General features: G+C 37.9%; 1 protein-coding gene across 3 annotated transcripts; it reads right to left on the bottom strand.

The window, feature by feature from the left end:
* Positions 1 to 3,626: 3,626 nt before the first annotated feature.
* LOC108056920 (phospholipid-transporting ATPase ABCA3) lies at positions 3,627 to 10,814 on the bottom strand. Of its 3 annotated transcripts, XM_044393837.2 has the most exons (11): positions 10,594 to 10,814; positions 10,055 to 10,535; positions 8,792 to 10,006; positions 6,763 to 7,413; positions 5,831 to 6,659; positions 5,410 to 5,649; positions 5,069 to 5,357; positions 4,673 to 4,982; positions 4,280 to 4,605; positions 4,158 to 4,223; positions 3,627 to 4,063 (listed from the first exon to the last, which is right to left on the bottom strand). In XM_044393837.2, exons 1-11 carry the CDS (start codon positions 10,812 to 10,814, stop codon positions 3,880 to 3,882), a joined length of 4,812 nt encoding a protein of 1,603 aa, XP_044249772.1. In that variant the 3' UTR covers positions 3,627 to 3,879. The 3 variants fall into 3 exon arrangements, with proteins under 3 accessions (XP_044249772.1, XP_070071959.1, XP_070071960.1); XM_070215858.1 differs by lacking the exons at positions 3,627 to 4,063; positions 4,158 to 4,223; positions 4,280 to 4,605 and having other exon boundaries at positions 4,765 to 4,868; positions 4,936 to 4,982; XM_070215859.1 differs by lacking the exons at positions 3,627 to 4,063; positions 4,158 to 4,223; positions 4,280 to 4,605; ... (1 more) ...; positions 5,069 to 5,357; positions 5,410 to 5,649 and having other exon boundaries at positions 5,870 to 6,159; positions 6,222 to 6,659.
* Positions 10,815 to 12,921: the final 2,107 nt, after the last annotated feature.

Below are 12,921 nucleotides of genomic sequence, written 5' to 3'. Positions count from 1 at the left end.
TAAGCATCCAAAGAATTTTTGGACCGCGACAGGGTCTGAAACAGGCCATGGCTTACTTGCTCATAAATTAGCAACAATTTCATTTCGCTATTGGAATTGACGGCCAGCACCGCGGCAACACCCTTCATCCTCATCCTCATCCCGGTTCCAAAAATGGCACTGGCACCAACTGGGTCCATAAATCAAAAGCAGAGCATGGCGTTTAATACACTTGACGTCAGATTTCCGCGACAATTTGCGCATGAATTAAACATAAAAGCAAGTGAGGTATACACGAGTGGAATGCCCTAGCACCACCTATCCTCCCAACCATACTACTGGGAAGTTATAAAGGGCGGTTGGGGTGTTTTTTTTTGGGAGAAAGCGGTACTTTTTCTGCACTCAGAAAAAATGATTTTAAAAAATTATTAAATTATTCGAATAACAAACCATTATTTTTGTTAGATGAAAAACCATAATTATAATTTAATAATACATTTATAATATATTCATAAAATTAGTTTTTCTTTGTTAAACAATTGATGTTATTGTCTTATTTTGTTTGTCACAAAAAATTAATAGGGTGTTCAATTGCGTTGCAAACGTTGTAAAGTGTAAAAGTGTAAGTCAGTTCCAACAACAATTTCTATACAAAATAGTTTTCAAAAGTAGGCCTTTAAAAATATTTTGTATAGAAATTGTTGTTGGAATTGATTTACACTTTTACACTTTACAAAGTTTGCAACGCAATTGAACACCCTATAAATATTTTTGTTTAATATTTCATCATAGCGCTTAGCGTTGAAAAATAACCTTTTTTTTAGAGGGTGATTCTCAACTTATTTTTTGCTACCAATTCTTCGATTTAAATAGCAGTGCAGTTTCCCTGGCGAGCGGGCAAATAAAATCAAAGTAGGTAACACGCGCAAATAAAACACTTGACACATTAAAACAGCAACAACGGCCTCACACATGGTTGGCCCAAAAGGGGGGTCCTTGAAGTGGGCGCCTGGGGAGCGGGTGGAATGGGCGCGGTGCACAGTGGTTTCCCCCATAGGCCAAAATTCAAAAAATCGACTGAACCCAAAATTGGAAAAGGGTATGCAAATTTTCTCTAAAAAGCTCAAGCTTCTTTGTGGCATACCAGATTTTTCTGGAAAACTATCGGTACTTTTTAAAAAAAGACCTAAAGTCGTGAGCAAGTGTTTAGTCGCAAAGCAAAACTGCGCGCATCACTAACTTTAAAAGCGTGTATTTCTTAAATTACGTGTCCAAATTAATATTCTGTGATATGGATTTTAAAGTTGAAGGTATTATTTTTAAGTTTCAATATTAATAAAAGCTAACTTGTGTTGTCCTTATTATGAAATTACTTTCTAATGTTTTTAGCAGCTGTTGTATTCGTCTATTTATGTTTATTTAAAGTTTTAACTGTGTTCCCCCAAGATTCCCCGATTCATTTTTTATTCAGTGTAATTGTTAATACCTTAAGGTATAAAAAAAGTTAAAGCTAGCTGCAGATACTTGCAGATGTGTCCATAATCAACAATCTACTAATAGCCTCTATTTTTGTCTTTAAGGTCAAATCAGCTGTTTATTGTGTCCTTTATTCGTGTTTCGTGTTTTTATTAGGTTCAAATTGTAATTTTTGTTTTCTTTTGCTATTATTGGATTTTTTGTTTATTATTATTATTTGGTTTTTTTATGTTTCAAGTAATTTACAGGTAATAATCAAAACTAACGGATTAATATTCGTAAGCGGAAAAGAACCCGAAGGCGTGGTTTCTTATCCGCTTAAATATGATTTAGATGCAATAATAGTTAAATAAAAAAAAAATTGAAACCAAAAATAGCAACGAGTTTCAAATTTGGTCCGATATTTTGTATGGTAGCTATATGATATAATCGGGCGATATGTCCAATTTTTTGTTGCTATAATTAAAATATTTTTATAGAATTTTGGGGAAAATTTCGTAATAATATAACAACTAGAAGTATTTTTGGCCGCTGCTCCCATACAAGCGGAACCACTGTGCGGTGGGGGCGTGGCAACGCCATGAGCAATGCGGCAACAAATTTCCATTTTGTCGCTGAAGCGATGACGACGCCATGCAAATAAGAGACACTCCATAGACCCCCGACATCGGGGACGAGCGAAATGAGCAGGATATGAGGCTGCATATATCTCGGATATATACGTATGTGTAGCCCTCACATATCCACTCACGCATTATGCACGCCCGACTATGGAGTGTCATACATACAAATTTAACGAGTCGCATTTATGATACCACAGACAAGTATAATAATTTCAATTAACGACACCCACGGGTGTTTTTGTGCCGCTGCAGGTTTATTCCACGGATCCTGTGGCAATTGGGGTTACGGGGTGAAAGGCATATCGGATATGGGCGAAAGTGTGCAACAGTCTGTGAAAGGGATGCGGAAAGTCACGATTAAATGTGTCCATCCTAAGGTTGATTGGATTTATGTTTAGTCACTATTTCAGGGAAATTGCTATTAGCTCCAAAGTCGTTTAAACCATAAATATTATCATATTTAACAAGTATTTTATGTATTAATATTAATCTTTTGAATAAGGTGTTACAACATTTTAGGAAATCGATAACTAAAAAATAATAATAATAAATGCAGAGAAAGAACCATCTCCAGCCCTAAAAGGAATATAAGTACATATTTATTTTAATCGCATCTTAACTTATCAATTGATAATAATAATGTTATAAATTATTAATCGGTAATTTGTTTGATTGTAGTACTCACAGTTTATGCTTGCATATTGTTCCTAATATATTTTTTTTTCTTTTCTATTGTATCCTAGAAACCGTGACTTTGCACCAGGCGTGAAAAGTAACTGTTTATCGCACGTTCACGACCATCAATGAACATGTACGCCTTCTTATATCCATAAGGCTTAGATGCTAAGGGTAAAAGCAACAGTTGATGAAAATATTGCCAAACAAGATGAGACCAAATGGGATGTGCGTGCTATCTAGGTGAGCTTAAATTACCTGGAGAAAAAGAGAGTGTGTATCTGCATTATAACGTCGCTAATTAACTAAACGCACATACATATACATATATACTTACCCTGGCCACACTTCTTGGCCAAGTTTTTACAGCCGTCGCCATCTCATCAGCATAAAAGTTTTTAATGAGCCATTTTGTTACTGTTGACAACGTTCCTGTTGACGCATTTTACTTGGATGTGGGGCTAAGCGGGTCGTGGGGTGTAATTCAAATGTGAGGCGAATTTGTTATGACAAGCTCAGTTGACACATTTTAATTAAATTTAATTAATGCATTCAGCAGCATCCCTCACCCACGGCGAAAGCCAAAACATAATGCCGCAACAGAATGAATGAACATAAAATCAGGAGCGTGGAATACCAGAGTGAAAGTGAGCTGGCTTTTGTTTTATGATGTGTTACATTTGTCGCCTCAAATGAGATAGGTAGTGTAATTGAAACATGTGTAGGAAAATCGACTTTGAAAAAAAGCTGGGGTTGTAAATTAGGCAATGGCTGGAGTGGGTCAGAGATGTAAGCCAGCTTGGCCTGATGGAATACAAATATGAAGAATGTATAAACACATTTAATTTTATTTACACAATTAACGGATGGTCGAAATGTGAACTTTAGCGTTAAAAATATAACGATTCATTAAAGCGTATTCTATTTTGAATGAAAATCTTTTCCTTTTTTTTTTTTGATTTACCGAATTTGGCCAATAAAACTTACTTACTTGAAACCCATTTGAAGTGGGTTATTTCAGTTTTGGTAAATTGATCAAAATTAACTAGCCGGGTCAAATGGGTCTCAAATAAGTTGTTATAATAATATCAGCTGATCAGTAGGCTCTTTTAAAGGGCTCTAGTACCTATCTATAGCGCCTCTCTTCGGCAATCTCCTCGAAGACATCTTCCAACGATACCTGTATAATTGAATAATCAGCCAGCTGCCAGGAGTTTCGATTGTTTTCAACAAAATTATAAATCTGCGACCAGCTGCTGCCTTCTTCGGGGATTTGGAATGTAAGCCTGCCACTAAACTCATACTTTTCTCTAAAACAAAAAAAAGAAATTAATTGCTTATGATCATTGATGAATTAGGTATATCCAAAGGAACAAAGTTCTATAGTCTCGAAGACATACTCACTTAATAATTGCATTGGGATAGGCTTTCTTTACTTCATCCTCAATTTTCGAGAGTACACTCGCCATTCTGGAGAGAAAATCAATAAAATATTCAAAGATGCTGTGATTGAGCTTAGAACTTACACTTCCGCTCTTACAACTACAACCGTCTTAAGCATCATTCCTTTGGCAACTTTGTTTTTGACGTGCTGTATCGACCCCATGGCGTAGATTTTGCCCCCCGCTAGGATAACGCTTTTCGAGCAAAGGGCGTTTATCTCGTCCATATTATGAGAGGTGAGCAACACGGCCTTGCCCTTGTCGGCCAACTCGTCGATGATGGTCCAAACGTGACGCCGCGATGCAGGATCCACTCCGGCACTCGGCTCGTCCAAGCAAATGAGTGACTTCGCTCTACACGCGATCGCAGCGTTGATTTTCCGCTTGGTTCCACCGCTGTAGTAGCTAATCTGGAGACAACAAAGGATATTTTGATAAAAATTTAGTATAAACCACTTTACTAGTGCAAATATTTACCTTTTTATCCAAGTGCTTCTTAAATCCAAACTGATCAGCCAGTAGTTCACATCGCTCCTTCAACTTTTTAATTGGAGTGCCACGCAACAGAAGGTAGAAATTCAATAACTGGCGACCAGTAAGAAACTCAAAGGACGAGTCAAACTGAGGGCAGTAGCCTAGTTCCTTCATCGCCTTGTTGCGCCTAGTTTTCATGCTGTAGCCCGTGATGAAAATATTACCCATGTCAATTGATTGCTCGCCCACAATCATTTTGAACGTACTTGTCTTTCCGGCTCCATTGGGGCCTAGCAGTCCGACACAATAGTGCCTGGAAAAAAAGAAAGTTTTAAGTAAGTTATGGAAAATAAAGAAAGAACTGAAGATATTTTTACAGACGACAAATGAGTTACTTACGGCCTGAGAGCAAAGGAAATATTGTTGACGGCTAGAGGACCGCAGCAATATTTTTTTGTAACCTCTCTTACGACCAGTGCCCGGCTTCCTATTTGATCAGCATCCATAGCTTGAATTTTCTCTGCCTTCCTAGCGACTTTGGGATCTTCAATTGGACTCTTTCGTGCAAATGTGCAAACGCCCTTGAAACTGTACCAAACACAGCTGCCGTACTCAATAAACATTATTATTAGCCAGAAAATGATAGCCCCAACAATCATGATAATCATCTCCGGCCAAGTCATTGGATCTGTGAATAATACGTTAGGTTACTGTCGGCTTCTAGCATTTTTGTGACTCACTTTCGCACACACACTCCTGCTCTAAGATAGCTAAGGGGTTAACGCAATTTAAATGTCCGTCACTTAGTTCTGGCACTAAGTTGTAGGATCCGCACATGTACAAAAATTGGAAGCATTTGCTTAGGCAAAAGTAACCGGCTAACATAGGATGCAGGTAAGCAACATAGAAAATGGCATAAACAAAATTATTAAACACCGCCAGTAATCCAAGAATAAACATAACGAATACTGCTAGGTAAGCTGAAAGACGAAGGTTAATGATTAAAATGGATAGGAACATATTTTCAATTGGATCTACATATTTGGTTGGGCGCAAAGCAGACGCCAATTTAACAAAAAAAAACCATCTAGTTAAAACTTATTCTTAATTATAGGTAGTGCTGCCAAGCCAAATACATTCCACTTGAATCTCGGCCCATACCCGCAATTAGGATCAAAGATATAGCTAGGAATGTGGCCGAAAACGCCAACGTTAAGAAATATGTAAATATCAGGCCCGCCAGTCCGATGAAAAACAGAACGAGCAGCAGCATATCCCAGGGGGCATATTTGTAGAGTGGAAGCAACAGGGCCAGTGCCAAGATCAAAAAGACCACCATGTCAAAGAGCAGGTGACTCAGCCAATATGTGAGCATGCCCAGTCCGGACACCTCCTGCTGCATCTTCATATGCGAGACTCTCTCTCGGATAATCCCGTTCGAGAACAGGATCATTGCAATGATCAAATAGATTAATACGTATATTGGTATTCTAGAGGTATCGGGGGATAAATATTCCACTTTCCTTCTTTTTTTAAATGGAGCGCTTGATACCTCTATTGAGATTTTTGGTCCAAGGAGCTCCTGGGCCATGACATTGTAGATTAGATTAAGAGCCATGGGCGCAGCATGAACATAGTGCTGGGGTCCGACCCAGCCGATCAGAGGGGTTCCAATGGTGACCGCCATCGGCATAAAGGTAATCTCACCCTTTCCCTTTCTCGTCTTAAATGCGTTCTTTGTGTAGACGTCGACTGGCTCTGATATCACTTTTGATTTGATGTCATTCCCGATCATTCCCGCGACTCGATGCGAAGTACGTATTCCGCCTAAGGATGTGTTTGCCTGCTCTGACACCAAAACGGTGACCCTGTCGCCTCCGTATTCGCCAATATTCATGGTTATTTTTCCCAAATCCTCCGGATCTTTATCCTTCAAAAGCGTTGTCAAGTAGTAAATGATAGGGAGCGACAGAAGCAGCAGGAAGTAAATCTTTTATTATGTGGAAATCAGAAACATATTTCAATTAGATTCTTTATAATGAATAGCGGTGTATTTCGTAGAGAATAATTATTGAGTTTTAAAAAATAATTACCTTGCTGTCATAAAGAGAAAGAGTCTTCTTGATCATCATCGCCCACCAGTGTCTCACTAAATTTCCACAGCACTTATTCGCAGCCTCATCCTCATCATCATCATCATCATCATCGTCGTCGTCGTCGTCGTCATCATCTCTTTTCTCCGCACCTCCAGGCTTTCGAGAGCGCGAGTCCTCCGCGCCGAAGGTCATGAAAATCTCTTCGAGACTCACGGAGCTCATGCCGAATCCCCGTACACCCAACTCATTCATATGGTTCTCCAAATCCTTAAATAACGAGGAAAACGAATTTGACTTGCTAAGCGGCAGTTTGTAGCAAACATCTCGCCCTCTTGTGGTTGTCGGCCTGATTTCACCCATATGACGGGATATCAAAGAATTTAGCTTTGCCACGTCACATCGTTTTCTAGTTTCACAGGTTAAGAGACAGGTGGCATCCACATGTTTCTTGAGAAATGGCAGCGATCCAATGCATCGAAGCTGACCATCGCTAATAATGACAATGCGGTCTCCGAGGACCTCCCCGTCGTCCAATTGGTGGGTGGTCAAAAGGATAGTACGGCCCTCCTTCGCCTCCAGAATTAGTTTCCACAGCTCCCGCCGGGCGCTGGGATCCAATCCGGTGCTGGGTTCGTCGCAGATAAGCACCTTGATAATTGGAACATAATATTTCTTAGTATTTTTAGGGATAACGATTGAATCAAAAAGTACAGCAAAACAAAAAGTATGTTTAAAAATAAGATCAACCTTAAATTATACACACAAAAAAAAACTATGTAAAATCAACTATTTAATAGTGAAAACTGCCCCAACCCATAAAAAATGGAAAATGTCCCAAAAAGTAGGAGATTACCTATAAAATAGTGGATGACCTACAAAATAGTATTTAACCCGAAAAAAAATTGTTGTTTTTTTTTTAATTATGTTTTTAACTTTTTTTTTTTTAATTTAATTTGTTATATTAATTTATATGGAAGTTATTTATAGAAAGCCTCCGCTGGGAATCGAACCAGGGCCGCAACCATCGGAGTCAAGCACTCTAACCACTAGGCCACAGAAGAATGCTTTTTGTAGAGGAAAATCTATAGACTTAAAATCAACATTTAACAAAAAAAAAAAAAGAAAAATATCATCTGCAAAAGCGGGATTTGAACTAACCACCCAGAGATTATGAGTCGGATACTCTAACCACCCTAAGTCCAGAAAAATAGTTGACATACAATTTATAATCGTATTTTTAGAACAACAAAATATATGAAGGAAAAAAATAGTTGTGTTACGATATTAATTGTGGTGTTACTATTTAATGCCCCAAAAAATAAAACAACAAAATACACGCAAACAAATAAAATAGTTTTGCTACGATATTAATTGAGACGTTACTATTAACTTGCCAAATGAATAAAACAACAAAGTTTCGTAAATAGGTTTACTAATATTTTAATTGTTAAATACTATTCAATGACCCAAAAAATAAACCAACAAAATACATAAAAACTTCAGAAAATAGTGAAATACTTTTTTTCTATGTTAATTTTACATAGTTTTTTTTTGTGTGTAGAATTATTGTATAATTATTTGTATTATTAGCAGTATTACTAAATTATTATAACAAAAACCGAAATTTAAATAAGTACACAAAAAAAAAACTTGGTAAAATCAACTGTAATAATTGTCAAACAGGCCCCAACCAGCAAAACGGTCAATTCTACTAAGTAAATAGTTATTCCACAACAACAAAATACACACAATTAGAGACGACACAAACCCAAAGCAAAAACAAAATACACGTAACTATTTTAATAGTTACGTAACTATCTTTGTTGGTCAATTTTACCAAGCAAATTTTTTTGTGTGTAGTATTTTTATTAATGTCTGGTATTAAATCTAATGAAACGTCATTAAAACTAAATAAATTTAGTGTCAATCCCTCAAGTTTCAATCGTTTTCTGGGCAAACAAATTTCAAAATGAATTATCAAAATTTGGTTTTTTATACATACTTTTAGATTAATTAGGAATCATACCTTGACACCTCCGCAGAGCGAACAGGCGACGCTCAGTCGACGCTGGGTTCCGCCAGAGAGATTTCGTGCTGCCGTTTTCCTCCTTTCCTGCAGATTAAGCTTCTCCAGATACTTGTCCACCTCCGCCTTGACCTCCGCGCCCCTCAGTCCTCGCAGCCGGCTGAAGAGCCAGATGTGTTTGGCCGAGCTAAGGTTCTTAAAGAGGGCATTCTGCTGCGGACACAGGCCGATACAGCTTCGGGCCTTGTTTCGTTCCTTTCGGATGTCATAGCCATTTACCAGTGCCGTTCCGGAAGTGGGCGAAAGAAATCCAGTCAGCATGCTGATCAGCGTCGTCTTGCCCGCTCCATTGTGCCCCATTAGCACCGTAATCTGGTCCTCGAACATATCAAAACTCACGCTTTTCACGACCTCCATCTTGCCAAAGGTCTTGCTGAGACCTCTGATCTGAACGCCGGCGGTTTTATCCTGCGGATCTGCCTCGAAAAATTTAGGTTCGTGTCGCTCAACATCTGGAGTAGCCCGATGCATGCCGAGAATCCTGTTCAAGACCCGCTTGTAGGGCACGAGACTTTCGGTGGGGCAACAGCAGGTGCAGAGGAAATGCCAGGGACGAGATACCCCGTAAGAACCTGGACGGATCTTCTCCACGTATAGGCAGATGATCAGGGATAGCAAACTGGCCAGAAGCATTACTAGCAAGATATATCCAACGCATATTGAGTCGCCTGGCCATGAGGTCACGAAAAGATTATCCCACTGCAGGCCGTCACCATAGGACTCCCAATCGGTAACGCTGGTGGCCAATAAGCTCAAACCGGACAAAATGAAAAGGCCGACGAAGGCGCTTAGCCCCTCCGCACATCCAACGGAATGAAAGACCCAAAAGGGAAGATTAGTGGCAAATAAGGTCAGGATTGTGATCAGGGAGACGTGACGCGTCGTGGAGATGAGGCTGCTCATCAGGAAGCTAAAGCAGATCATGCAGTGGCTAAGCACAAGCAGAACGAAGAGGACTATCGACCAATGGGTAAACGGCAGGAAGCTTATGCCCTCTTTTGTTAGGGTGATTTTCCAGCAGAACGTTATTATCGCCGATCCGATCGAAAGCACTATGAAGTTCTGGATGTACCATGCCAGCCACTGCAAGCCGGAGCCAACACCCAATAGGTGAAGTGTCTCCTTAAGCTGGAGTTCCTTTTCTTGGACAATATACTGTAACGGAGAAATTTAGACATTATGGTAAAACTTCGGTGAACCTACCTTTGTCGAACTGACGACCACGAAGAATATTATGATTTCAATTACAAGTTTTGCGAGGCTTTGTAAAGCAAATGAGTATTTTGATTTATAAATTAGTGGGGAGGGAAGGTCCCTAATTTCTGGAAACGTAATATTCTCCCGATCCTTGCCCAATTGCTTGAGCTTGTATGTAATATGCGCTTGGCTCAATGCCTGCTGAACGCTTAAAAAATTGCTTTGATACAGTAGAGATCCCTCCTTTGATAACATATCCTCAGCATCTGCACCAGATTTTATAGGAGCACGCAGGGCGAAAGATAATTTATCTGGCCATTCCAAATAGCCGTGGTCAAATTGAATTCCAATCACACTCATGCCATCAAAACCGACTAACGCCTCATGAAGTTTAATCGAATTTTTAAAGCCTGTGACTTTAGTTTTTTTTAATTGTTCCACAAGCGACGTGAGCATATTAGTTTGAGGTGCGTAATAAATGTTTTCACTATTGACATGAAAAATTAGAATTCCATCTTAGAAAAAGGCAAAAGAGCATGGCTTACGGAAAAGATTTTAAAAGTCCAACAGTTGGTAATGGTTCTGGTACGGTTACTTGCTTCCTTAAGTCCTTTATAACCCTAAGTAACATACATAAAAATGGCAGGATTGCGAAGAAAATGAAGAGACTGATAATGTAGCACGGTCGACCGGGAAGCAAGGAAAAGTTTTTCCACACCAGCAGCAACAATTTTACCATGCAGTTCGGAGCTTTGTGGACAGGCATTCTAATTTAGTTTTGCTTGGAAAGCTTAGAATTTAAAAACTTTGTATATAAATAAATCACTAAACACTAAGCCACTTTGTTTTGTTTTCGCCCGATCGTGAGGATTTTGAATTCAAACATCAGGTTTTATTTGATTAAACACACAAAAAAATTTGCTTGGTAAAATTGACCAACAAAGATAGTTACGTAACTATTAAAATAGTTACGTGTATTTTGTTTTTGCTTTGGGTTTGTGTCTTTGCTAATTGTGTGTATTTTGTTGTTGTGAAATGACTATTTACTTAGTAGAATTGACAATTTTGCTGGTTGGGGCCTGTTTGACAATTATTACAGTTGATTTTACCAAGTTTTTTTTTTGTGTGTACTTCTTGGTAATTGAAAAGCTTTTGTTTATTTTTCAGTTTGATCGGTACCTTACATTACATTATTTTTACGCCACCACCACCCTTCTGATTTATATTTAAGATTCCTGCATCTGAAATTTAAATAATAAATACAAATATTTTAAGTTCATACATATTTAGAGTGAATTTTACCTTATAATTGAGGAACAGGAAGGTCTGAGCCTGATTAAGATCGTCCTTAGTATTGATTCAATTTGTCAGTTAGATATAGCATTTTTGGCCACTAACTCGGCTAGTTCATTTTCTTTCTTCTTTAGTTGTAAATTATATTTTATTTCAAGTTCCTACATAGTAAGATTAACTTTTACCTTGTAACTAAAGAACAGTGAAAGGTGAGCCTGATTCAGATGCAAGTGTAGAAATAAGATCGTCCAAAGTATTAAATTAATTTGTCAGTAAGATTTAGCATTTAACTTGGCTAGTTCATCTTCTTTCTTCTTTAGTTGTAAATTATATTTGGCAGACTGTTCCTTCAACGTATTTTCTAGCTTTAAGTTTATCTCATTACATATGGCGAGGGTACACACAAAAAAAAAACTTGGTAAAATCAACTGTAATAATTGGCCCCAACAGGCCCCAACCAGCAAAATTGTCAATTCTACTAAGTAAATAGTCATTCCGAAACAACAAAATACACACAATTAGAAAAGACACAAACCCAAAGAAAAAACAAAATACACGTTACTATTTTAATAGTTACGTAACTATCTTTGTTGGTCAATTTTACCAAGCAAATTTTTTTGTGTGTACCATCTTTGCCTTGCGATTCAGCTACCAGTTTAGAAATAAGTTTGTCCTTCTTTTTAATAGAATTCTTACATTTAGCTAGCTCGTTTTCTTTCCTGTTAGCTTTTAATGTATATGTTTTTAATTGTTTGTCCTTTTCTTCAGACGCTTTTTTTAGCTGAGAAATACTCAAGTCCTTGCCTATTAAGTCTTTTTTATATCGGTCTAGTCTACGGCTCTTTTCTTTCGACTCTTGTTTTAGTTTTAATTTATCCCTTTTACATATGTAGGGCTGTTATCTTTCTCTTTCGAATCGGATTTCAGTTTGGAAATAACCAATTTAAGCGAATTTATTTTAAAGTGCAATTTAGTTTGTTATAGTCTGTAGTTCACTATTTTTGCTTCTTGTTCGCAAAGCTCTTTTTTGAGCTTAGAGTGTTTCTCATTAAATTGGTCAAGTTCATTATTTTTCGATTGCGATTCAAATTGCAGCTTAGAAATAAAATCATCCTTCGATTTGTCACATGTTTTAGGATTGTCGGTGGTTACTACTTCATTCTTCTTATTCGTTAATACTTGCAGCTCATAAACCTTTTGCTGAATATTAGCGACAAGTGACTCATCTTTATTCGATTTGAGAGCTGAATTTAAAGATGCAATTGTGTCCCGATTCAGTTTGTAAGGCGCTTCGTATAGTGCAATGCTTTCCTTTATCGATTTAATTAAGCAGTCCCTTTCTTCCCCGAATTTTGACATTATTTGGGACTCCGGTATCAAACTGCTGCCAAGCTGAAATGCGAATGTATGTACATATATATGTATATGGTTTTCTAAATAAATACTGTTCTTCAAACAGACGCGCTTACCGAATTATCCTCAATCGATTTGTTGTTGATTAACTTTCTTGAAAGATGACAGATTAAGCTTGGAGGTGGAGAAACGTCAATGAAAACATCGATGCATCGATTTTTTTAATT

The sequence above is a fragment of the Drosophila takahashii genome, chromosome 3L (assembly GCF_030179915.1).
Source record: "Drosophila takahashii strain IR98-3 E-12201 chromosome 3L, DtakHiC1v2, whole genome shotgun sequence".
Taxonomy (NCBI): domain Eukaryota; kingdom Metazoa; phylum Arthropoda; class Insecta; order Diptera; family Drosophilidae; genus Drosophila; species Drosophila takahashii.
The sequence above is the reverse complement of the archived record's forward strand: the minus strand, read 5'-3'. Positions and strand labels throughout refer to the sequence as shown.

Bases quoted from the DNA above. Each gene is read 5' to 3' on its own strand.
- LOC108056920 (XM_044393837.2), bottom strand. From the start codon at position 10,814: ATGCCTGTCCACAAAGCTCCGAACTGCATGGTAAAATTGTTGCTGCTG. The intron at 10,536-10,593 runs GTAAGCCATGCT...TCATGTCAATAG, and splicing joins GGACTTTTAAAATCTTTTCC to TGAAAACATTTATTACGCAC. The intron at 10,007-10,054 runs GTAGGTTCACCG...TCTCCGTTACAG, and splicing joins TGGTCGTCAGTTCGACAAAG to TATATTGTCCAAGAAAAGGA.